The following is a 27,249-nucleotide window of genomic DNA, read 5'->3' as shown; positions in this document are numbered from 1 at the left end:
GGCACCTTGTTAACACACCTTTAAGCTTACTGAAATATAGAGCAAAAGTTAAAAAGCTTTAAAAATCCAACAGATGATAATGGCATCTGTCAACATTGACTAGTAGGTTCTCTTGCCTCAAGAGACTTGCTATCCATACCAGACAGAACAGGGGTTCGTTCTGCCAAATCCTTATTTTAGAAATCCCAGAAAAAGAAATAGTTGCCTAGTGTTGGGCTTTATCAACCCCAGAAGCTCAATCACCAGCCCAGCACCAAGCTAAAGCCCAGCCCTTCCAAGATAAGCAGATAATTTCTCTATGCTGGCAGTGAAAAGAGCAGCTCAATATTTTCTCTCAACACTCACATGAAAATGTAATGCCCAAATTCAAGATCAATTTGAAACATGTTCTAAACACAAAACAAAGAACACCTCATCTGAAAGAAAACAGATTTGTTTTTAATCTAACTAGTAAGAGTGACTAATTTATATATAAATACTACACCGAGATTCAAAGCTGGAGTCACTTCCCACTTGAGAAACCTTAAAGGTATTGCTGTAAATGGTCTCATCTACCATTCCTACTAAAACTGTATCCCTGACAGAGGCTGAAAACACACCGGCTTCATAAGGCTTTTTCTCCACTTGCTGAGTGCATCAGCACGCTTAGGCGCTGCACAGGCAAGCACACTGCACAACTATGTGTACACACTCTCGAGTACTCATGATAAGGCTCAAGAGAACAGGATCGTCACAAATTCAGTCTCCTACTTGCTAGATATTACTAAACAACATTCATAATTAAGGAACCATGCCAAATGCTGAGGTGCCACTGATTCCTCCAGAGTCATTGTGGTTCCATTCTGCACAGCACCTAACCACAGAACAGCTGCATTTCACCCACAAGGCAGAAGGATGCGGGAAAAAAAACCTGCTATGATCTACCTAGTTTCAATGCTGAGCTCAGGAGGCTGCGCTGAAGCAGTCCATGGCCTTCCTAATTGTGAAGGGTGCCATCCCAAGTACAAGCCATACCAAATTGCTGTGATATTCAAGAAGCCCAAGCTGTGAAAGAACTTGTTCAGATGACCAATGGTGAAACTCGCACACAGCTCCCTTATTGGCCGGCATTTAAAGGTACAAAGTTATCTGATGTCACTGCCAGAAATACCTCCTTTGGAAAGCATTTCTCTCGAAGTAATGCCAGTACAGCTTGCAGTGATGCCAGCCGTGGTAACTAGCACTAGACAAAACAGCTTACTCCTAAGGACACATTAGTAATAGTATCACATTGCTGTCTAAAAGGCAAATTGATGAACTGCATACAAGATTACACAAAACCAGGAATAGGAAAAACAGATCGCTTCAGCATATATTAAAGACAATGACTCTCCTCCTGAGGTGTGTTGCTTCATTGTGTCCTCATCAGCCTAAATAAGCTTGTGTCTTAGATCTTACAACTCTGAACTATTTTGGACAAAAAGCCCCATCACCCCATTCTATACTGACAAGCATAAGGCACTTGGATCAAGAAGTCAGACTCCTAGGGTCAACCTCAATTCAAATAATGATTGCTTCCATGTTTGAAAAGAAGGGAATTATCTAAATCAGACAGTGAAGAACCAATCAGATTCAGTAATTACTAGTAATTTTCAACTACTTCATTTTGGTTTGTACTTGAATGTGTTACTCCTTAACAGAAAGATCATTCTTAGCATCTTTTAACAGTATGACCATAAAGTATTTACATATATATCAGCAGTTACACAGTCCAACAGCTGTTTTCTTCGTTCTTGCCATTTGGTTATGTTACAAAGCAGTAAACTCTTATTAAATACCAATATCTAGTTGAAAGGGTATTATATTTATATTAAAATGCACAGAGTTGGGATTTCAGCATTCTGACATCAAACAAACCACTTGTAAGTCAGAATGCAGAAGAAAAAGAAATACATTATGTCAAGTCTGGAATCAGAAAATAACAAGCCAAAAGAAAATAAATATTACGCATGGTTACTGGATTAACAGCTTCTGGCCATCACATTTGAATACTTTAGAGTTATTAGGTCCCATCATTTCACAGATGGCTTCCATCAAAGTATTCAGGCTAGTGTAATCAAGAACAGCAAGAAAAGAACCACAACACAACCCACTTGTTCTGTTACTTCACTGCTTATTGGATATGACTGAAATAGATACATGAAATGTAATTATTAAAATCTCACCCTAGCTATATGAGAGGCTGCTGTCGTCTAAGGTAGCTTCTACTTCCCAACTAAATACCCAGGAGGTATTTAGTCAGGATTTCTCAACAGTTCAGCTGTTTATTTTTTTTCTAATGCTTTTATAACAAACATGCAGTTTCCATTTTTCCACCTCCTCTACTAAAATGATTTCCAACAGTAAAGGCACACCAACCTCTCTTTAAGATCTTCAAGATACAGAATTATTTTAACTATTCAAAAAAAACCAAACCAAACCAAACACCTTAAAAGTCTCCTTTGCTTCAGCAGCTATGCTGAGTCACTTGACAATACAAGAGCTGTACCTACAGTACCCCCAAAAAAGCATCACTGTTTACACTTATTTAGTTCAGAACCTGAAGAAAAAACAATCTAAACCAAGGAAGTCAGTAAGCACACTATTAGACCAAGGAACTCCACAAAAATTCTAGGATCATGTTACTAAATAGATCATTTTAGTCTACAAAATAATGACCATACAACTAAATCAAAAGCTCAAGAAGAAATTCACAGAATGAAGATTTGTTTAGAAAATGTCTCAGCATTTCTCAGGACATGCAACCAGCCAAAGGCACACAAAAATGTAGGGACTAAAGCATATCATCAGTAAGGTCTTGGAGAAGCAACTATGAAAAATATTTTTGTTACCTTCTACCAAAAATGCTGAGTACTGTTAGGAGGACAATACGGATGAAAGCTCAGCTTTGACTGAACCACCTCTGAATCTCTTTTCCCTACCATAGACCTCTATATTTGGTAGTCACACAAAGAATATATAGAGAAAAATGTATTTAAACTTGATTTTACTTAGCATAATAGTCCAATACTTCTGAATTCTACATGTGTTTCTGAAAAACCTTAAGGTAATTTTTTTCAGCTTCAGATTATCTGTGTTTCTGCATTTGTTTGCTTTCAGTTACAGTACAAACAAAATCAAACTGAGGAGGAAAAACTGACTACCTCATTTCTATCAGTACAATTTCATAAAGAGTAAAGGGGATTTTTAAGGAAAAGGATAAAAAGGTGCTATCATCCTTGGCAAAAACACAGAATGGTGTCTGGCAGGAATGTATGAACTTGGATCATTTTTCCTTTTCTGTCACTAGTATGTCAGTGCAGAATCTTTCAGAAACCAACACTACTAAAGTATTGAGATAATTATATCAACACCTTTGTTGATAAAGCATGCAAAGCAGCCACACTACACATGAAAATCTGAAGAATCAATACAATAACACACACTGATCTGCAAATAAGTAAACAACCTATAACAACGCCTGCATTTTGTAGTAATTCACTGCATCTTATTCCATCTCCAGAAATGACCCCACTTCACTAGATAAGAATGGCTAAGCTTCCAGTCTGCAACCATGAGCACTTCAAGTGCAGCACTTACCTGAGGATGTTACAACACCATCAGTGAGGGCTATGTACTGCAACAAGAAACGTACACAAATTCAGATTACTTGGAAACAAGGCTGCTGAGACCAGCTTTACAGAATGTCCTGGGATGGTGCTGCACGTTAGCAAGGTCACCACAATGAAGCAGCAAACCAATGGACTTGTCACCATTTGTGGCCTCAGTAGCAGTTCCCTCTCCGCTCTCTTCTCTGCACACAGCACAGGTCTGGTGGTGCTCAGCCATGGCATGACTCTGGTATAATTTGACAGGTCTACAAAGACCAGCCAGACCTGCCTTAATTAACTCACAATAATTACAAACTAATTTCTGAAGCGTCACTTTCACCAGACAAGAGAAAATCAAATCAGTAACAGCTTTTGCATGAGCACTTAGCTTGAAGAACAAAAATAACACCCCAAAAATAAAAAAAAACTTCATAAATGCATAAAATCCAACATAGCCCCTAAAATAGCAGGGATTCTCATGGGATCAGTAGAACTGTTGCTGCATGCCAAACAACTGCTAACTGAAACCAAGTATCTTTGCCAGATATATCAGCCAGTAGTTCTTAAAAGCTGAGACAGATGCACGCACTTAAATGTAGCATTATTAAGAGCAAGCAAAAGCAAGTATTTTCAACTTCCTAAGCTAGGAACTGCAAAAACCCCTAAAAAGAAGTATGAAGAGGAACAATTAAACACCACCAAAAAAATCCCTCAAGAGGTCATCAGTGGGGTGATTGTCCAGGAAACAAGTCACATAGATATGTCTAGCATACATGAAACTAGTTACTACACCACTAACCAGGAGCAGATGTAAACATGGCCGTATATCCTACACTTTTCTTCTTGAGGGACATAACACAGGGCACAGTTTTGCAGCTCCCAAAAAAAATAACAAAATCAGAATCTTTGCAACAAGGGACTTAAAAACATCTCCATGCATCTCTGATGCCGCAAAAGGCCAAGTCTTTTCCGAAGATCAATACAGTTAAGAAGATATTACTAGCTTTTAAGAGAATCAAGGCAGATGCCTATTAATTTGTGAAGTGGAAGGGAGAACACCAATAGTTGCAGTATCTCTCAAGGGATTTACTAAGCCAGGGTGGGGGGGAATAAGGCTGGAAACTAAGATCACGTGAATGGCAGAAAAGTAATAGTGGACAACCTACCAAGTAACCATTCACTGCAAGTTCAATTGACTCCAAGTGCAAACGTGGGGGCAGAAACCAAAAGAATACAGTATTATCAGGTACAAAAGGGGTAACATTTGGAGTTTGCTTCGCTGAGACAAAAATGTGACATCGCTATCACTTCTCTCTTAAATAAAAGTGGGGCAGAGACTGTTGCTCAGATTTGAAGATTTTAAAATGCAAAAATCCCACAATATTCCTATTAAGTTACATTAATAAAATCAGTATATTTCTCTTAACTAGTAAGGGTTTTTTTAAAGTTTCCTTTATTGTATTTCTAAATCCATTCATGACAACAAAGGCAAGAAGAGGAAGAAGCAGGGAAAATACAGAATGGTTTCTTGATTTATCTGAGAAGCATGAAATACTATCAGCCACATGTAACCGAAGTTTAAGTTCTCAAATGCTTTTTCAAATTTTTCAGCTTCTGCTCACATGCACTCCCCAATAATGGCAACGTGTAAACTCCAGAAGGCTGCTGAGCTGAAGAAGTCCAATTTTTTTGGTCTTAATACTTAGAGATTACGCAGTTTAAAATTACCAGGCATGAAGCAGTTGGAAGCAACCACAAAACAGAGATCCAAGTACAATCCAGTGGGAACATGGCAGCAGCAAGTCATTCACCTGCTCCCATCCCCCTTCCTAATCTTCCAGCTCTTGAGATGGAGGGGAAAAACAAGCATCTTGCAGTTTTCAACCACAGAACAGTTACTAAGCTCCTCATGTGGCTATTATCGACATATAACGCTACAAATTAGTGACAAGCACATTTAAACTCAAGGAGCCAAAAAAACCCACATAGGAACAAGCAGAAGATGCTTTTTGCAGACCTGCTGCAAAAAATTCAAATATTTTAGTGAAGCTTTTGAAAATGTGTCTTGTCTTCAAAACAGAAATGTTTCACTAACATATCGGCAGGAAATACACTGCCTTCACCACAAAAAAATCTTTAGTGGATCATACCCAAAACTTCAGAAGGGATGCAACATGACCCCATGTTCTTCCTTGACCACAACCACTGTTACAAATATACTTTAAGATTCAGCTATCTTGTGGCCTGTAGCTGTTTTTCTTCACATCAAAATTAATCCTCTCATACAAGGAATCACAGCATGCTACCACAGAAATCAGATTACACAAAGTACAAAGGCAATTTTCACAATCAAACTAACATAGACCTTTGACATACTACATGACCAAAAATCCCCATGAGTCACAGAGAGCCTTTCAGGCAAAAAGGAAACTAAAGAAGAAAAAAGCCACAACTAAGTTTTTTATGAAAGCAACACATCATACAAATTGCAAATGGTTGAATTACATTACATGTACATGTGAGTGCACTGCTTGCTAGAAAATTAGCATTGTAAAACACCCAAATATCTAACTCTGGATTGAACAACTCCCTTATCACCACAAGAAGGAAACATTACATTGTACCATCAATTACAAAACAAGACTGGTAAATAAGAACATTCTAGCTGCTGTTGATTACAAAAAGAGATACTGAGTAGTATTACTGAAAACAAACAAACAAACAAAACCACCCCCCTCCCTCAAACACAAAACAAACAAAAAAACCCCCACAAACAACCAAAAAACAAAACTCCAAGCACTCACCCAGAATTATTAGCATCTAGAAAACTAAACCACTTAAAGCTCAAATTACTTTCCCATGGATGGCTCACAGCTGTTACCTAGCTCCCACATGCCAGTTAAATGTCTATTAACAAGGGGCAAAAACAGATACCATTCTGCTAAAATTAGTCTGCATTTCAAGCCATGTCATCTTTTCAAATTTGCATAGATAACTATCTACCTCAGTCATCAGTCGGCATTTCCAGGATTTGCTATTTGTGGCTCACAGCAAGCCAAAAACCCAGACTTCCATCTTGTTCTGAAGATGGACCAGGATCAGCAAGCTGATGGTAAATCTGCTCGAGAACTACTTAGTGCCCTTTAAGGGTCTAATCCTCACCAGTGCTAGGTAAATTCCAGAGCACACTGAAAAGCAATGGCATTATTATGTGAACACCATGTGCTGATCTAATAGTGCAACTTTCTACAGAAGTAAGAGAACATCAATGTGCATATGTTTGACAAACGACTGTCATGACCAGGCTAAGAATGCAGAAATAGAGATTTAAGAAATTAGGGTAGCCATTTATGATCCAATTATCAACAAATGCATGTTGTCAACCACAGAAAGATTCCATACACATCTGTACATCCTCCTTTTCTCTTAAAAAAGGAGTGCTGAAGGTCACTTTTTCATGGTAACATTGAAGTCTTGAACACTGCTTGTTTAGCACACACTTTGCAGCAACTTTGCAGGAAAAGAACCATATGGATACAACATTCATTGCAACAGAACACTTAGAAGCAGTTCGGTTTGCTTTCTGTAACTGGAAACTCTGGAAACTATGTTCTACTTCCAAGCCCAGTTTCATGCAAACTAAAAATAAAATAGAAAGAAAAAATCAGAACATTTCCCTTCACTCTTCCCATGCTTTCCATGCCAGTTTCAGTAATTTTCACAACACACAGTAGCACAAAAGCTGAAAAACAAAACTGCACAGGTGTTCATAAGATCACTGAACACATTCTGATGGTGTTCACTGCCCTGAACAATCCAATACTTGGGTTTGTAGATTCTAGAATCTCTATATTTAATGAAGCATTTCTAATCATAAGTTCCGTGCAAAATGTGGTGAGACCAAAGGAAATAACCCCAACCTCAAATTATTTCTCTGCAATGTTTCAGAGGCCAAAATCAAAGCATTAAGAATCTTAAGTAAAAATTAATATATATGTAGTGAACTTATCCTGAATGAATAAAAGAGCAAAACAAAACAAAAAACATCTAACAGAAATATGAAAAGTACTTATCACTAGGCCTAAGAAATGCAGATTTCAGTTTTTTTAATAAAGCTTGAAATTAAGGTCTTGCTTTCCACATTCTGGATACCTCCTGCATGTCAGGCTACAGAAGAATTCAGAACACAGAGTCACATTGCTCCAAACACACTCTTAAAAACAAGAAGCATGAAAACTGTGATCATAGGCTTGTTATCAAGTTCTCTGCACACTTTTAACAGGTGTTATCATAGTGGGCACCTTTTAAGATCAGGCTTGCTGCCAACAATTTCAGCAAGAGTGCATTTTCGCACTGTATTTACGAGCAAAGGTTCATCACGACCCTATCCATTTTATTGAGTCTTTGTGAATCAGGAAGCACAATGATTATGCAGTGCATGAAACGTATACTTCAGCAGTGCTGCCTAGTCAAAACGTATAATGCATTAAGTTCATTCTAGCCCCCAAACCCCCACATGCAACACTGCTTTCCGTGGGGTATTTCATTTTCAAAAATATGATAACATGACACAGAAAAGCATTTTGTCCTAAAACTTAATACATCTTATGCAATCATATTATTTGTTTCAAAGTTAAAAGAACACAGAGATGAAACAGGTAAAAAAAAATCTAATACCATAAACTGCAATGCTTTCATGGTAGTGCTGTCAAGATTCAGACATCAGTGAAAGCTGTTATGGCTGCTATTGCTTTTTAAACTTATCCTATAAATATAAGTTGTCTTCCCTCAGTTTTGAGTCCAATGGAGCACTGAAAGAAAAAGCAAAAATAGCTCAAACAGTTATAATTCAGTGATTTGCCAGAAACATGCTTGTAGCTGCAGATCTCAGCACCACTACCAGCCTCAAGCATGACAGCACTTAGCAAGTACAGAAATATATTTACTCGCAGAAAGACTGAGCTGAAGATAAACAGCTCACCTGCAGGCAAACCAAGACTTGGTTCAGATGTCAAAAACTACTATTACCCTCTCCCTCCTACTTCCATCTCTAGATAAAGCACCTCCACATTCCTTTTGGGAAAAACTTATTTAAATAACAAGGACTGTGCAGTAACTGACGGGCTTTCATGGAATGAAATTCTACATTAAGACTTCGAGTCAAGAGATCAATTCAATAGGAGAAATGGGAATTTCAGTGAAATCTTCACCTCTGCTCCAGAACCAAGTAGGCCACTTCAAATGCAGGCTTCTCAGACCTCTTAAGTCTGATTTATCGTAACACAAAAGGCTGAAGATACTCTGAAACACATACTGGCAAATTTTCTTAGGTGTAAATAAGAAAATCAACAGTTAAGCTTTTGGATAAGCAGCTAAAAACCAAAATCCTACAGACAGGCATAGTCAGAAAGAAGCATTTCAGTGACTAGGAACACACATTATCTCTCACAACCTTTGATTTCAATATCCTGACACAGTAGAGATACTTACCATATCTTATCTATCCCTGGAGATGCTTTATTTCAGAGAGGGTACCAAGGCCACCTGGAAGGAAGAGTTCTTTGCATACACTCTCCATGCTGCTTACTATATCACTTTCTGTCCTTACAAGATATCTGTCCCAATTCCACCTCCATGGCAAACATGCTCTACCATCAGCTGGACAAGTCACCACTACGCTGAGTTGAAACTGATCTAGAAGCTTCACCTCATTCTCAGAATAAGAGAAGAAATAATTATAAACAAACTTTAATTGTGTTTCTCCATGGGAAAAAGTTGTGGGTGTTTTTTTTGTTTGGTTGGGGTTTTTTTTTTTACATTGCAAGATCACCTAGCTCACAGCTTGCCTCTTTACTACATCTAAGACAACTTCATATGCACAAAATAAGCTTTTGCCAACTGCCAATTTATAATTTTGGGGATTAGAGATTAGCAATGTTGTTATGTATGCCAGGACACCAAAGCTGAACTGCAGCCTTGGCAGGTTATTTGCTGTGACTCAGTTTCCCTAGTTGACTGCTAGACTGTGTTAAAGCACTACATATCTGCAATGAGTTGGACACACCTGAATCAGAGAATGTCTCAGCACCTCAGTAAATTCCCCTAGAATCCATCTCACAACATGCACCCAAAAAGCTCTGTGTCAAAGTGTACAGTCCATCAGAACCAACTGAGCAGCAGCAGTACAACTTATAAGTGACTATAAGATGAGCTTATGCAAAATTGTATGGCATCTGCATTGTTGCTTGTTATCTGGACAACTAAGAGAACTCTCTTCCAAGGACAGAGCTTATTTTGCAGCCATAAACAAATATTATAAGCATAAGCAGATATAACCAGTCATGATCACAATGTCACTAAGAACTTTTGTTAAGAATCCATGACAACCAACTTGGCAAAACTTTTTATTCAACCTATGTCTTTTTGCTGACATAACACCAAAATTTGCCTTCCTGTTCAACAGAGACAGTGAGGTCTTATTTTTCCCAGTCATTCCAGTAACAATGGTACAAATTCACAAGTAGCCTCCTTCTTTCATGTTTTCCACTTATGTCCTGTGAGAACCCATAACTCATACACAATTGTTAACTTTTTTCTTCACAGGAAACAGAAGTGACAACCTTTGCTGGTATCACATTTTGGATGCTCAATTGACTACAGCCTTGTTGGTCCCTTTGCTGCAGCCAGTTCACAGCACTGGGACCAGAACTATTCTTTCTAAGTGGAAAAAATGCACTCTTACTTCATTTCACATTCTGGACACTAACCCAGCAAACAGAAGAAACTTATTTCAAGAAAAGATTGAATAACCTACATAAATCCACAAGGCTCACGGTTCCCACAGGTTCTTAACTGCTTGCTAGCGCCAGTGCCACAGAACACCTACCTGTGCAATACAGAAATGAGCTACAATTCAGAAAGTGAAGGTGACTTGTTTGCCCAAGTTAATTTCAGAGGAAAAAAAAACCCTTCTTAGAGAAACAAACCATTTTATTGGGTCGTTTTACATCCAAAACAAAATTAAGAACATGCTAGTTCATTTCCTTGTTTGCTGTGTTTTCCCCTCCCTTTTTGCCAAATACACACAAGCACGCATCAACTATTCCAGACAACTGCAATTCACAAAGATTAATGGTATAAAAAGATAGGAAATGTAGTTCTTCGGAAACTCGACACCCAACGTGTTTTCTCTCATTTGGTAGAAAAGCCTTCACAGAAGCATGTGTATAACCAAGATTTATCCATTACTGCTGGCATATTATAAAATGAAAAATCACAGCTGTAGGTAAGAGATCTTACTGTACTCCAGTTCTTCTAATTAACATCTTTCAATGTTGCTACCATTTTGCTAATCAGTAAAATAGTATCATTCATTTTAAGCATGCTCCATTTTCTTACTCCCTCTGATGCTCTACATTTTGTCTCTAAAACTGAAGGGTTTGTTTTGTCATAAAGCAAAGAATTACAAAATCACTCAGCACTGCATTTTTTCAAGAGTATTCTGTTTAAGCTTACTGACCTAGACATTGCCTTCAAAAATACTTGTCATGAAACAAACCAAAAAGCAGAAAAGCTAAGATTAACAAAGGTAAATGGAAAAATTAATCATCTAAGCCTGCAAACTCACCCTGTTTGCGTATGTAACAGCAGAGTGAAAGCAAATAGTTTTAACACAGTAACAAAATATGCATGTGGAACACAGACAAAGTAATTTCCACCCTCTTGCCCGTTCTCTACAGAAGACAAGATATGGAGGCCATTGTTCTGCACACTTCCCAGAGGATCACGGTTCTAGATCTATCAAATATGATACCAACGGCAAACTATAGCAAGGAGAAAAACCCAACCTTATTCCTTACCAAAAGCTGAATACACAATTTGTGTAAGTATCCAATCTTTTTTAATCAGTTACAAGGAATACTAAGAAAATATCAGGTGTTCTTCACCACAAATTTAACCGGCTATAGTCACAAAATTCAAAATAGTAGTTCCCAAAGTAACCATGATTCACTCAATCAATGCACACTGTCCCCTTCCCATTTCTTTACATACTGTTGAGTGAACACTCCCTATGTGACAGACTATACATGCAACTCTGTGCAGCATATCAGAGGAATGGGCAAGGTGAACAAATTACCAACTCCTATGTGCTTCAAGTAACAGTTATCGAGTGATATGGACATGAGAGCTTTACATTACACAATTAAGATTTTTGGGTTCTTTTTTTTTTTTCATGTGAAGATTAAGCTGGTGTCACCTCTGCCATGTTTATTAGAGGTGCTAGCTGTTTTCTTTTTAAGAATGGCTAGAGGAAAAACACCCAAACAATCTAACCACTTGATCACATACCAGTTATAAGAAAATTCTTCTTCCCTTTGGAAGTTCTGGGTAATTGAAGCTTCCATTATAATTTTAAAATGAAAATCAGCAGCTAAAACCCCTTATCTGTCAACAAACTGGTAATCACATATTAACAAAACAAGCACCTGCTACAATTATTTCAGATTTACTGTGAAAAAATATCATAGCAGTATTATCTTTATTGCGCTGTTATTTGAAATAGCATATTTTGCTACTTTGAGCACTACATGCATGTGATCAGCATTACTTTTCTTATATTCTTAATTCCTCACATGTATTAAGCCAGCACGACAAGGAAGAAGCTGCCAGGGAAGAGCAGGGCCATCTTCCTCACCAGCAAAGCAGCAACGTGCTCATGGGATTACAGCAGTGCATAGCCACATCTTCTCCCAAATAAACAAGAGGGTAACACTTAGGAAGAAAAACACTGAAAGTACATAGAAAACAAAAAAAGTTGGCAGTAAAGCTCTGCTCAGACACTACAATATTAACAATTAACTAGGTTTTAAAACACTAAGCTTTTACTTTTTTGCAGATTGTGTTTCCTGTATCATTCAAATATCGGGGGGTAGGGAGAAAGCAGATTAAACTATATAGGCAGACCTCAGACCACTGGGAATTTTTTCATTAAAATACTATCAAAAACCAAACATACACCTTGAAAAAACTTTTCAAGGAACAGCAAAAGTTTCTAAAACTTTATTCACAGACTTCTTGAGTCCCTAGCAGAAACTGCTGTTACTCCAAAGGAAAAAAAATTTAAAAAAACAGTCAGACCCTAAATAGAGATGGGGATTGGGTACATGCCTGGAACTCATACAAAAGATCAGAGCAGAGCCCAAAACTGAGGACATTACTCCAGCACAGGCAGCAACACGTTCAATTACAGAAGCATGGCTTGTGAAGGGGAACGAGGCACAAGTTGGAAGAGTCACGGAACCACTAGTGTATGTCCCAATTTGAAACATCAGAAAACTGAATCTCTCACATCATGTAGTAATGTGCCCCTATCACCGAAAAAGCAATTATTCTGGAGGTCTCGTTCTTTCTCATGCAAGAAAAACTTTAGTGTTTTCTAATGTTGTCAAGGGAGTGGCTATACTGAAACCCACATGCTGCTTACCAGTTTTCTAAGCAACTGAGGAACCCAAGCTACTGAAGTGTAAGGACTGGCAAAATACAAATCCTTGAATCAAGAGTTCAAGAAACCTTTTCCACTTCTTATTGGGAGCTCCTGCAGCTAAGAATAAAACCAAAACCAACCAACCAAAAAAAAAACCAACAAACATGAGTTTGTCTCCTGGGTACCAGTTATGAATCCCACCATTGTGGCATATGAATTCTGTCAAACATTAAGAACATTAAGATGTGCTTCTAACAGCATGCAAAAAAAAAAAAGAAAGCACTACCTCTACAGCAAAGGAAGGTAACAGTAGCACAAACAGACCAAGCAACAGATAAGGAAGCACAGCTTATTGCTGAAGTAGAAATCAAAACACCCCCCAAAAAAACCAAACACCCCAAAATGTCTTACTACCTTTTTTCCCCATGAAATATTTTAAAAACAAATATAAGAGAAGAAAATCTTAAGGGGCTTTGACTGCTTTTCAAAATCTAAATTAAAAGATATTTCAGTTTATAAGATAACAATGTCTCCAGGGCTGAAATCCAACAGCACTCTTCATCAGCACACTTCAAGTTTGCCCATGGTTAGCAGACGCTCAACCTGAAACCATCTAGAACTTTGAGAATTCTAGTTGATCTGTCATTCAGTAACAAACTGAGCTTGGACATCATGGAAGTACAAGCAAAACAAAGAACAGCAGAGAGTTCTTGGTAAGTGATCTTAACAATCAACCTTGCATAAAAAACTTCTGAAACTCACTACATTACAACAAGCATCAAGTAGCTTTTGTAACCCAGTAGAGAAGCTGAGCTGTATTTTCTAACATACTCTCCAAGCCTTTAAGATTGCCTGGCCTACAGAGCAACACAGCCACACATCTCTCTGTAGAAGGCATGTAGCCAACAGTTAGTACTTGCTGACGCATACGTAAACTGGATATATGAGGGAATAAAAAAAATAGACATCTAATGCATTTTGTTTTATGAAAGGATTCCCCTGACAAAATACATATTCTCATCTTATAACCTGCTATTCTTCTTGCCTCTAACAGGCCAGAAAGTTATTGTGAATTAAGCCAACCACACATACAAGGCATTGCCTGTTATTGTCAGCTTTATGTAAGCAATGCAAAGAAGATTCCCAATATTCTTCTATATTTAGTATTTGCTACAATAACAAATATATTTCAAGCAACCATTCAGAAGGATGAAACTATTGAAAGACCATTTAAGTCTCTGCTCTTTCCTCACTTGAAATTTTAAGTCTTAAGAGCTTTCCTCCTGATCGCCCTATGTTCCAGTGGACAATTTCACATGCTCCCAATACCGCAATGCTTTCCATAAATCAAAACCTCCGTATGAAACATTACGTAATTAGTACACAATGCGCTTCAAAGTCAAGGCCACAAATAAATCAACGCATTCTGACTGCCAATATACCTCCTAACGAGCAAGAACGATCAAGAGAGAAGCCAGGACTACCCCAAAAGACGGTCCAGCTCGATTTGCTTTGAGCTCGGAGGCTGCCCGCGGCCGCGCAGCAGGACGCTGAAGGGACAGGTGTGCCCTTGCACTGCGCTGACTTAAGGAAACGTGGAAAACACCCCACGCCTTTCCCACCGCGCCCCGCTTGGCAGGGCAGCGTCCGAGCGAGCATTCCCACACACAAAGCCAGGCCGTCCTCCCCCTACACCGAGGCCGGCGCTGTCCTGGCAGCCGCTCAGCGGGCAGCCCACGCCGGCAAGTTTGGCGAGGAGAACGAACCCGGGCCTAAGCCGCCGCGTCCCGCCGCCGTCACAGGCAGAGGCCCGGGACCGCCCGACGCGGTGTCCCGGGGGAGCCGGGCCCCGCCGGCCCCAGGCCCGGCGAGTCGATCCCTAGCGGCCGTTGGCATCGCGCGACGCCGGCAGCGGCCGCTCCCCCTCCCCCGCGACCGTTACCCCCGCGCGCCCCCGGGCCTCACCGCAGCGGCGGGCGGCGCGGGAGCGCCCGGGCTCGGCCAGCGGCTGCCACCCTATTTCGAAAGATCCGCCATTTTCAGCCCGTCACCGCCGTCCCCCGCGGCCCGCCCCCGCCGCACCTGCCCCCGCCGCGGCGCCCCGCCTTCCGCAGGGAGCTCCCCGCGACCTGCCGCGCCGCCCAACCCCAACTGCTTCCGGACCGGCAGGGAACGGGGAGGCGGCGGGTCCCACGCAGCACCCCCCGGCCCGAGCGGGAAGGCTCCCCGGGTCCGTTTTAAGCTCACCTCTCCGCTACAGCGTCGGGTGCAGCTGATCTCAGCAGGCAGCGGTGAAGACTCCTACCGAGCAGGCATCCCCCGCGGCGCAGGGACAACCAGGTCTGCTGTCCCTCCGAGCCCGGGCAGGCCGGCGGGGCCGCCGAGGAGCCCGGCCCGCCGCGGGGAGCGCGCCCAGCGGGGCCGGGCCTGCGCCTTCCCGGCGAGCGGCGGCTGTCAGCGCTGCCCCGCTCCCTCCCCGCCAGCGGCGCCGTGCCCGCACCGCCTTCCTCACCCTCCCGCCGCCGCTTTCCCGCCCCTCACACTCACCGTGCGGGCGGGCGCGCTTCGTCCACCGCCGCCGCTACTGGTGCCTCTCTCCGCCGCCGTCGCCGCACAGCCTCCGCGCCTCGGCGCAGACGCCTCCCTCCCCGCTACCGCGTCCGGCGGCCACGGCGGCGGCAGCGCCCGCGACGAAGCCGCCGTGTTTGTTCAAAATCACGCGCCCCGCGCCATTCCCCCGCCGCATCCCATAATACTGCGCCGCGCCGCCCTGGCAACCGCCGGCGCAGCGGCCCCGCGCGCGCCGCCCCGCGCTTCCGGGCCCGCCCCGCAGAGCCGCCCGCTTCCGGGGTCGGCGCGCGCGCGCGCGCGCGCTACTCAGGGAGGACCCGGCCTAGCCCCCGCCGGCACGCGCACGCAGCCAACGCGCGATTATAGACTTATAGATTTATACACTTTACACACTTTACACGTGCCGTCACACGGCTGCGTGGAGGAGGTGGCTGGGGGGGCCGTCCTGGCTTTTATCCAGGCTGTGCCCGCGCGGGACGCTCGCCGCCACGTGACCGCCGCCGCGCGGGGGCCCTTCTAGCCTGCCGGCGGCCCCGCTCTATGGTCGGAGGAGGTCTGCGGGCGCGCGGCGGGGACGGCGGGCCGGCGAACATGGCGGCCGCGGTGAGGCAGGACCTGGCGCAGCTGATGAACTCCAGCGGCTCCCACAAGGACCTGGCGGGCAAGTGAGTGCTGGCGCCGGCTTCCCCGTGGCGTGGTGAGGCAGTAAGGGGCCGTTGGGGGCTATAGGGGAGGCTGCAGGGCCCTGGGCGGGGCGGGGTGGGGAGGCTCTTGCCGGAAAACCAACCAAACAAAAAACCCCAACCACTTATGGTTCTTAATTTTTTGTTCGTTTTTCGTTTCTGGCGACGGCTTGCTCTGCGCTGGCCGTGTTCCAGCGCAGGGTCCCGCTCGGGGCCTGAGCTCTTGGCCGCCACTGCCTCCTGTCTGCTGTAAATATGTCGCTATCTCTACTATTAATTTTTCTATTTTTTCATTAGGTGGGTGTTTTGGATGTCAAACCTTTGGGGTTTGAGCTCCTCGCAGTTCAATGTATCACGTAGCTTTTCTTTCCCCCCGCGGGTTCAGTGAGAAGTCGATCAGTTCAGCTGAAATTCTTGAGCCCCAGCTCAGTTGGTTGTTTTCCAGAGGAACTGCTTCACCTCTTGCAGTTTCATGTAAAAACTTCGAAGCATTCCCCTCAAAATGTGGCTTCAACTTGAATGTAATACTTCATTACTGTTGCAAACACTGAGGTTAAGGCCCAGGCAAAGTTTAATAAGCTTTATGAAGCATGAAAACTGAAGTAGGTATTTTTTCAGGAATAAGCGCTTAAAAACGCATATTCTGTGCCTGTGCTCATATCAAGTGGCCTTAACGTATTTTTACCGCCCACTCCCAGCACCATTTCTCATTGAATGTGGCATTTTGAACTTTTGACTAACTTTATTAATTTTAATTCATGAGAGGTATGGTTTTAATTACTTTTTCTACGCACTATCATAGGGACTTGTTTGGGGTTTTTTAACCTTCAAAATTGCATGTGTATTCATAGATAACAAAATTATGAGCTATGTTATCTGATAATCTAGCCCTAGAATTGAAAAAGAGCCGGATACCAATTCCAGGTGAATGTTCCTGACATTTGAATGCAAACACTTTGGAAAATTGCCACCTCAGAGGTATAGCAAATGTAAGCAAAAGGAGCGCTGTGCCATAGAAAATGAACAGAAAACCAGAACTAGTTAGGCAAAAAAATATGCCTTATGAGTGATTTTTTTTTTTTTTTTTCCTAATCTGTGGACAGATATCGCCAAATATTGGAAAAAGCCATTCAGCTGTCAGATGTAGAACAACTTGAAGCTTTGAAAGCTTTTGTAGAAGCAAGTAAGTGCATCTGATATCATTGCTTGCACACTGAGTAGAGGCCTGAGGTCTGTGGTTTTGCATATTTGTTAGCTGTATATGAGGTTGTGTAAATACATTATATTTTATTCCTATTGGAACTCAAACACAACTAGGAGGGGAACCGTCATTGCCGTATTCAGAAGTTTAGGGAAAATGGACTCATAAGCTTTATAAGTTACTATAACTTTCCAGCCTGTCAGTGTGACAGTGTCAGAAGGTTAAAACATGAAGCAATCTCTGTTGGATGCTCAGATTAATGCTGTATGCTGAGTGGTATTTAAACTAACAACTCCCTTCTTCCCTGGTCTCAAGTTAGTTTGGAGAACTGTCAAGAAGAAATGGTTAGGGATTTTTTTGTGTATGTTTGTGTTGCTTGGACGTTTGGCTTATTGAATACCTCTATAAATTATACCTGTTGTAGTTTTTAAATTCAGATTAAACTTGGTGAAATTTAGCCTAAAGATTTACTTTGTCCAAAATGTTTCAGTAGTTGAGAACAGTGATTCAGAATGAAACATCTTTCTAAACTATAAATAAGAGTGAGAAATGCATTATTTTCTGTCAGGGGTTAGAACTCTGGTGACCTCTAGTGTCACCATTTCCAAGAAAAAAAAAATCACTTTAAAAACAAACTAAAAAGCCCCTTCACTTAGATACAGATCTAAAAACTTGAAATATTCAAACTTAACATGAGAGCAAATGATCACTTTCAGTGAAGACACTGACAAGCATTGTATCCATCTTGTGTTTTTCTTCCATGTGTCTCTGAACCAGTGGTGAACGAGAATGTCAGTCTAGTGATCTCACGTCAGCTGCTGACAGATTTCTGTACTCATCTTCCAAGTCTTCCTGACAGCACAGCCAAAGAAATTTACCACTTCACCTTGGAAAAGATACAGCCTAGAGTTATTTCATTTGAAGAGCAGGTGAGAGATAAATGATGAATTCTTAAATTTTTGGTTTGCAGGCTTGGCTTTGTTTTTCTTTTTTTTTTTCCTTCTGTGCTGACTATTTTCAAGTCTTTAAAATGCTGTTCGAAACAGACATTTCTGTTTAGAGTCCAGTTTTGTGAAAACTTGTGTGAAATGCAGAGTATATAGGACCGTGCAAAGAATACAGACTTTGTCTCTTCATCTGGATGCTGGACATGTAGTTTCCGCGCTACCAGAAAATGTCTTTTTACAATGAAACAATACTTGAGCTACTGGAGGCACTGTCGAGAGACAGACTTGTACTCATTGTGTTGTATCTTACCCATATAATAGAACAGCCAGGTGATGTGAGGAGAGAAGCATCTTGAGAAATAGTTTTTGTTTCAAAAATAAGTATCTGTTTGTATATATATACTTAAGCTATAACCATTTTAAAAAGAAAAATTGTTTTCATGAAATCCCAATTCTACAGTTACCTGCTGAATGTACTGCCATTCTTTTTCAATTTGGTTCTTGGTTTTGTTGTACGAGTATTCACCATTGTCTGGGAGTTCTTAAAAAAGATATTTATACAAAAAAGCCTTTAGGATCTAGTACTTGAGCAGAAAAGCAGGGCAGTTTCTGTCACAATTTGTATTTGCTTCTCTTTACCTTTTGTCTTTTAAAGCAGTTTTTATTCTAAGTCTTAACTGAATGCGCGCCTATATGTTGTGATGGTTATGCATAAATTAAGCCTAAAAAAACAGGTGATTTCTTGTTTTTTCAACCACACTTTTGGGTATAAAGCCTGGATTGTATGCATGGATATTTCACCTGTTGACAGGTGCTCTACAAAGTAGAACTTTCTGCGTTAAGATCTAGTCATAGTTCACCTCATTCATATCTCACAGGCATGGTATGAGGTATAACTGCAAGAAATGGCGTGTGAATCTTGGTGCTCCAGTTCTTAAAAACCTTGTTTCATCTTTTTCAAAGCTTTAGAAAAGGTTACTACTTAGCACTCCCTGAAGATAAACTCATTTAACTTGTCACAAGCTTAAGTGGAAATGCTTCAAGTCAGTACTCGGATTTAAAAAGCTCGATTTTAAAGCTTGATGTGGGAGTCCCACACAGGACTCCTTGCGTGGGAGGAGTTGCACATGTGTATGTTGCCGTATCTGTGAAGCTGGGGTATCAGTTGAGGGGGTTCATGAACAAGAACAAATACTGGGAATGTTAATACAGAACTATTCAACTTTTATAGTGTTTGCTACTTATGTTATTATTGTTTAGGTCGCTTCAATAAGGCAACATCTTGCATCAATCTATGAGAAAGAAGAAGACTGGAGGAATGCAGCACAAGTATTGGTGGGGATTCCGTTGGAAACAGGGCAAAAGTAAGTACACGGTTGTGTTGTTAAATATGCTTACTCCCTTTGTACTGAACTAGACCACTAAGTGATAATTTTGAGGTTGCATATTTTCCCAGAGTTTTAGTAGTTCGGGCCAGAACTACTGCCAGATGACAGAAGTGTAGCTTTAAAACCATGTGTTAAAGTAAACAGTTCAGTGGGTCAAAATACTGCACTGGAAGTTTTGCACTATTTATTAGTCTGTTGATAAACAGCTTTTTTCACGGTATTTTACAAAAATGCTTCTAAGGTTACAAAAGGTTCTTGAAAGGTGGCAGTTCTTCCATGTGTTTGCCTTTACAGTTCAACCTGAAGACACAAGTTTGGAAAGGGATATTAACAAATGCAGTTGAGGTTTTGGGGAGGGGTTGTCGTTGTTTGTTTGGGGTTTGTTTTTTAAGTCTAGAACCCTTGCTGTTAGTTTTCTCTGGCTGTCCTTTCTCACCTGTTTCTCTGTAGGCACGTAGAAGGAATTGCTGTAGGTTTTGCCCATTTAGCACTTATTTGGTCCAATTCAAGTTTGCTTTTTTACTCAAGTGGCTCACCATTTATGGCAAACTTCCAATCCACCAAAACCAGATTATTAGAGTGCACGTTTGTGTCTTGGTGGACAGCATTATTTCTATTGGTGTTTGTAGGAGCCAGGTCTATATTGGCATTCATCTCAAACTTCCTTACCCTGAATGGAAAGCACTAATTTTGGAAGAGAGCATTAATTAGGGAAGAATAAAGCAGGGTAAAGTGAAAGTTGCCGAGTACTTAAGAATCATGATATATATTTAGAACAGAAAAGAGCAAGGGTAGTTTGGAGCAACTCTGAGCATTTGCTTTTCTGTTTCTCTACAGACAGTACAATGTAGATTATAAACTGGAGACCTACCTGAAAATTGCCAGACTGTATCTGGAAGATGACGACCCAGTTCAAGCAGAAGCTTATATTAATAGAGCTTCCCTGCTTCAGAATGAATCAACTAATGAACAGCTGCAAATCCATTATAAGGTTGTCTAACTTAGTTTATTGCCTTCTTTTTCTGAAGGGAAATCATGCCACATTGAGATGTTTCTATGCACTGCCACTAAAACTATCGTAATGAGAAAAGAGACCAAGAGAAAAAGCTTCTAAATGGCCTTGGGAGCTTTAGAACCACATCTTAGCAATAATTAGACAGCTCATTCCTTATGATTTTGGGGGAAGTTTGTAAAGGTTCCTTAAATGCCGGCTTTAGTGATTGAAAATAAATCATAGGCTTCAAAACTTCTGAAGTATTGTTGAAAATATTGCCTCTGCCTTTGTCTGTAAATGTAAGAGGAAAAATAATAATGTCTGATATTAGAGAAAACAGAAGGCCTCTCACCCTGTACTTAAATAATGAGTACTATCCAGGAAAGTAGCTTTAAGTCTCAGGTAGTAAAGTAACTGACTTTGCTGCTTGTTTGTGGGTTTACTGTATAAATAGTTTGTATGATGATTTCTCAAACCATTTTAGTTACTGGGATCAGTAGTCATAGCTATAGCATGACAGCACCAGTCAAGTGTGGTGGTGGTATTTAAAATTCTACAGCATAAAGCGGATGTGCCATGAGGTGTAACTTAGGATGCAGTGGTGCTCGTTTGTTGGTTTTCCCTTTTATTTTTTTCTCTCCTGTGCTATGTTTTAAAGTGTGCGCTCAGTTGGAAGTGTAAATATTTACTGTAAGCATTAGAAAAGCACAAAGGAAGGGGGAGGAGAAATATGAGGTGTTACAGCACTGAAAGGGAAACATGAATTGCTACTTAAATGCTAGCTGTCAGTGTCAGTAGTGAAGGGGAAGCTTACATAAGTACAGTATTAGCTGTACAATATTTCATTTACTGAGTTTATGGCATTTATACATTTGCAATGTTTAACATATGAGTAATGTTGGGCAATACCCTTTCAAATGCTTTCTGTGATACTTTAGCAAGGCCTTTCCAAGTCAAGCTAATCGTTCGAAGACACAGATTTCCCTAGGGTGCACTAGAGCAATATTTATTGAAGCTGTCACTTGATACTGTGGGAATTTATACACACCTGTGTTACGCAGCCACCGCTGTTAGTTTTCTTTCTATGAGACATATTTTCTGTCTAGGTTTGCTATGCTCGAGTTCTTGATTACAGAAGAAAGTTCATTGAGGCTGCCCAAAGATACAATGAGCTGTCCTACAAGAGCATAGTCCATGAAACTGAGCGACTGGAGGCATTGAAGCATGCTTTGCATTGCACTATTTTGGCATCGGCAGGTAAAACACACATTTACATTTTTGTATAAAAGACCCAACATAGGTATTTCCTATCTCCTGAAGCAAGCCAGCTTGTGCATTACTTGTGGGAAGGGGGATCTTGTCACTAAGACTTGGTGAGGAATCCAAAATTGTGAACACAGAGTCAAAATTATTTATTAGCATAGTGTTAACTCAGAGTTGGATTATTAATACTTCTGTGTCTTTGCCAATGATAAGCTGGCATCTGCTAAAGATGCAGGAGATAGTGGCAAACAATGTTTTGGAACTGAACACAACTGAGTTCCTTTGGTAGAGCTTTGTTGGTTAATTGCATGTATTGAGAAGAAAAAATATTATAACTGTGGTGTTTACCTGTGTCACAGTTTAAGGCAAGGCGGCAATAAACCGTGGCAGATGCTCCCTGTTACTCCCTCACTTCCCACCACCCCTTTCCTTTAGATCGGAAAGATGATAGGGAAGATAAGGGGAAAGGAAGAGAGACTTAGACTTCAAGTTGGAAGGTTCTAAAGGCTTTTACTAGTGCTACTAATAAATAGAGAATGTATACAAAATATACAAAACCAATCTCGAATGCTCGATGTGGAGTTGGCGTCACTCCAGCAGCAGAGCTGGGTGTGCAGAGCTGGCGGCTCCAGCAGGTGCAGGCCGGGCCCCCGGAAGTCATGGGCAGGACTTCACAGCAAACCGGAACTTGGGTGCAGGGATGCAGGGCCTGAGGCCTGTAGATCACAGGCAGACAGACTGGGTTCTCTCTAGATGCCGGCCATGGTCGAAGAGAGAGTGACCCTCGTGATCACTCTCTTATATAGGGGGTATGACGGTTATGGGATGGGATACTCAGTTGATCCTCAGCTGGTCAGTTCTAGTCACCTGTTCCATCCACCCCTCCTCAAACATGCCCCTCTCACAACAGAACGTGGGAAAACTTATTAGTCTTTCTTGGCTACCATAGTAATAAATCTAAATGTGAGCTTCTTCAGCATTCCATTGGTCTTCTTATCAGCACCAAGTACAGCATCCTAGGAAAAATATGCAGGCTAAAACTCAGGAAAGTACAGCCACCTAGAAGAACGCAGCTGAAAGAAAAATCACTAAAAGAGAACTGGTCTTTTTCTAACAAAACCAGGACAACCTGTAAATGTTCAATGATTTGGTGATCATTTATGGGCATCTTTCTTGATTCTCCTAGGACAACAGCGTTCCCGCATGCTTGCTACACTCTTCAAGGATGAGAGATGCCAGCAGCTTGCAGCCTATGGCATCCTGGAGAAAATGTATCTTGACAGAATTATCCGTGGAAATCAACTGCAAGAGTTTGCAGCTATGCTAATGCCTCACCAAAAAGCAACTACTGCTGATGGTACATATTTCTCTAAAACCTTGTAATGTTAGGTGTTCATCCACAGGAGTCAGATTTGGGCATTGCAGCAAGAGATGTGATGGAAAATAAGTTAGTATTGCCTATATGATTATTTAAAAGTTATTTCCCAGAAAGTTACCCTCATGAGTATGGTTCAATAGTGAAGCTCCTTAGCCATAGTTCATCTTTCTAATTGGCTGCTAAGGTTTTGAAATAATCTTCTGGAAGCTTGTAAAAATGTGGTTTCTTTGTCCTCTTCATTGACAGCTTCCCAGTGTTTCTAACCTTGTATCTGGCATTTAGAGCTTCTCCATTTCTAAGTCAGTGTTTTAAACAGGATGCTCAGAAACGTGTGACATACACATAGGCTGTAAATGGTCTGTGTGCATGGTAAATTTATTTGAACTGCTCTCTGACTGTTGACAGATGGTGAGGCAATGATTTGGACCTCACGCTGTCTCTGAATTGTTTTCTGATCCATTCCACTGACATCTTCCTGGCTTTGTTCTTCCTGAAACCTCTGAACAGTGAGAAATCATGTGAAGTAATAACTTCACTGGAATTCTAAACACACTGGTCTCAATTTTCTGAATTAGAAGAATACTGAAGTGGAAAAATAAAGAAGCATGAAATACCTCTCAATCAGGCAAATCTTCCTGTTCAACAATACTCATTGATTAAGGACAAATAAACAACTGTGTAATTGCAGAGGTGAAAACTGGTTAAAGTTTCTTATTAACAATAAGCTGCAGTCCTTTCCTTTGTTTGTGTGTTGTTTATTTATAACCCATACTCTTTGTCTTTATGAGTTAAAGAATGCCAGTTAGTTGGTATTTAATAATATGCTTATCTTCAGCTGGAGGTTAAAGGTCAAATTAGTTAAATTACTAAATCAAGAAGAGAGAAATTACATGAGGGTAATTACAAGCACAGTAAAATAGAGATTTGTTGGACCCCTGGCATGTGTAATGAATGAAAAAAAAAAATAAATCATTTATCAAGTTTGAACTGGTCACAGGAGGTCAAACTCCCTCAATTCTGATGTTGGGTCTTGTAGCAAAACCGAGGGCTCCATGTGATTATTCTAGAAATGAGAACAGGGTTTAAGCTACCTATCTTAAAACCAACCACGTGACATCCATTTCTTTTTGATGACTTTCTTCTGTCTACCATAAACTGATGCAAGGCAGGTGCATCTGGACCTTCTGCAGACATAACCCTTGGGAAAAAAAGGCATTTTCCATCTGCTCTACAATATAAACCATGTATTTTAGTCTTACAGTAATGGATTCTTTTTCTCATCCAAACCCTAAGGTTCCAGTATCCTGGACAGAGCTGTTATTGAACACAACTTACTATCTGCAAGCAAACTTTACAACAACATTACTTTTGAAGAGCTTGGAGCATTACTAGAAATCCCTGCAGCCAAGGTACCAGTTTTCTATGTATTGGGTAAAAACAAGGAATATCAGGGACATGAGAAAACAGCTGTGGTAAATATTAGGAAAATTAGTTAAATATTAGGAAATCATTAAATATAATAATTAAGTATTCCAAGTTTTGAGGAAGGCTAAATATCTAGCATATCTTATGAGAAGGAAAGGTACGTGATGTGGAGTGAACAACAGTGGAGTTAGATGCTGCTGATACAACTTTCATAATTAGTGTTTTCTGTAGAGCTTTTTTCCCTGCCACGTGTGAAGAGGATGAAAGACCCATAAGGACTATTAAGTTATAATAATGTTTAACTTTTGTAATGGAAAAAGTTTCTAACTTCTTTCTTTATTGTTTCAGGCAGAAAAGATAGCTTCTCAGATGATAACGGAGGGTCGCATGAATGGATTCATTGATCAGATTGATGGAATTGTTCATTTTGAGAGTAAGTTTGACCATGGTAATTTACTTTTTTTTTAGCACCATTCAGAGCAAGCTTTTTGAGTTGTTGCCTTACAACCTATGGAAGTTTAAGTTTCTTAGTATCTTCCATCTGAAGTGAGCTTGCTGTGTCTTGCTCTGGCCAGGAGGCGGCAGGGTTTGCTGTAACAGAGGACCACACTTCACCCACCCTCCCTCCTTGCTCCACCTTCTCTTACCCACAGGAAAGTGTGAATTTATTCCATTGGTCGCCTCGTAGGAACAGGTTCACCAAGAAGTTCTCTGTTCACTTCTACTTTGCAATGCAGGAGTTAGGCTTGTAACGGACAGCCAAAATCATTGTAGCTTTTGAATACAGAAATGAGCATGATGTAGCTGCAAAGAAGGCTTCTTCAGCGAGGTAGGTGAGGGCAGTGGCAGAATAAAAGGCTGCAGTTGAAAAGGCAAGGGAATTCCTAAGACTTACTTTGAATTATTTGGTGTTTTCTTTTGTTTTGTTTTTCAGCTCGTGAAGCTTTGCCAACTTGGGACAAGCAGATCCAGTCACTGTGTTTCCAGGTTAACAACCTGCTGGAGAAGATAAGTCAGACAGCCCCAGAATGGACAGCGCAGGCAATGGAGGCCCAGATGGCTCAGTGACTGCACAGCCATTGTCTGAATGGAGGCAATCAACCACCTGCTGTGCTGAAAGAGCAGGACTGTGAACCAAACAAATAACCCACCTTCATTTCCTCACTTTCTGCTTTCACTCTGGCTTAGGACACAATTAGGCGATACTGTGTTTGGTGTGACAGTCCCCCCGGTCTCTGAGCAGAGGATGATGCTGTTGCTTCCTCTGCATTGCACTCTGCTGTCCAGAAAGCTGTGATTTCCATGTAGAAGCAGCTGCAATGTCTGCAGAAAGCTTTCATTTTCATTTATTTATTTTTTTCCCCCCACTCTGTTACTACAGCTTTGTAGCTCCTTACTTCCTATGGTGCTTGTCCTGCTGTGAAAATATAAGTGCCATGTTTCTTTCAGTTGTAATTATTCTAATAAAGGCTGTTTTGAGTGTTGTAGCAACCTGGGTTGCTTTTCTTAAGCAGTACCATGAAATAAGTTGAGGTTTTGGAATTGTCAGTTTCAGGTCCTGAAAATGTCTGAAAAGCAGCTTGTTTCCTTCTCTGTTTATAAAATGCGAGTCTGAAATTGTAACTGAAGGAAATACAGACCCCTCTCCTGCACTGGTGCAGCTGGGCACGGAATTATTTGTGCTTAAGAGGTGGGGTAAAGACCCCACCCAGTGAACTCGGGGTTAGTGATGAGAACATAGCAGATGTGCCTTGTTTTATTCTCTGGGTCAGGACAAATTGGTGACGTAACAAAAATATCTATGGTGGTTTTGTGGAACTGGAGGTGTCATGAGAGACTCTGACAGGCGAGGATTTTGCACTACAAAAGATTAGACACCTGAAACGGGAGTGGCTGGAGAATACAGATGATTTACATAATGAGATAGGAGTAGTTTGAACCTAAAATGCTCATGCACAGCAATGAAATAACAGTGGCACATCTGATGTTTATCATTCTGGAGCTGGACACTCATTACCTGTCTGCATGGCCTGCCAGATATATATGTCTTATTGTGCAATCTGCTGGAGAAGTTTTGATGGAGAGCTCTTCTGGTAGAGGAGAAACAAGGTGTAGCTTCAGCGATAGTTGTTCCTGTCCAGAACAACTATGTTTTAATCTGGGATGATCACATTTGGGTTGCAATTCCAGCTTTCATGTGAATTGCCTTGGCTCTTTCATTTCAGTCAAGTAATAACACTTTCTGAGTTTTCAGTCCAACTCTTTTCATCCTAGACTTTTCGTCTC

The 27,249-nt window shown here is 41.0% G+C and overlaps 2 protein-coding genes across 6 annotated transcripts in view; one reads left to right on the top strand and one right to left on the bottom strand.

The window, feature by feature from the left end:
* LIN54 (lin-54 DREAM MuvB core complex component) overlaps positions 1-15,881 on the bottom strand; it is a 41,488-nt gene extending 25,607 nt beyond the window's left edge. Inside the window, exon 1 of one of the 5 annotated variants that reach the window (XM_082050837.1) lies at positions 15,661-15,881. The gene's annotated coding sequence lies outside the window, so the exon portion shown is untranslated. Of the gene's footprint in view, positions 1-6,632; positions 6,659-15,078; positions 15,174-15,660 lie in introns of those variants that run through there. The other 4 variants (XM_082050834.1, XM_082050838.1, XM_082050835.1 and 1 more) reach the window with 4 other exon arrangements.
* A 177-nt stretch (positions 15,882-16,058) lies between these two features.
* On the top strand, positions 16,059-26,454 carry COPS4 (COP9 signalosome subunit 4). Its single transcript, XM_082050840.1, has 10 exons — positions 16,059-16,349; positions 17,471-17,550; positions 18,346-18,497; positions 19,776-19,879; positions 20,741-20,894; positions 22,004-22,154; positions 23,347-23,517; positions 24,832-24,947; positions 25,312-25,396; positions 25,898-26,454. Exons 1-10 carry the CDS (start codon positions 16,225-16,227, stop codon positions 26,029-26,031), a joined length of 1,272 nt encoding a protein of 423 aa, XP_081906966.1. The 5' UTR covers positions 16,059-16,224; the 3' UTR covers positions 26,032-26,454.
* Positions 26,455-27,249: the final 795 nt, after the last annotated feature.

The sequence above is a fragment of the Streptopelia decaocto genome, assembly GCF_964273445.1.
Source record: "Streptopelia decaocto genome assembly, chromosome: 4".
NCBI lineage: Eukaryota > Metazoa > Chordata > Aves > Columbiformes > Columbidae > Streptopelia > Streptopelia decaocto.
This window is presented reverse-complemented; position numbering and strand designations above follow the sequence as displayed.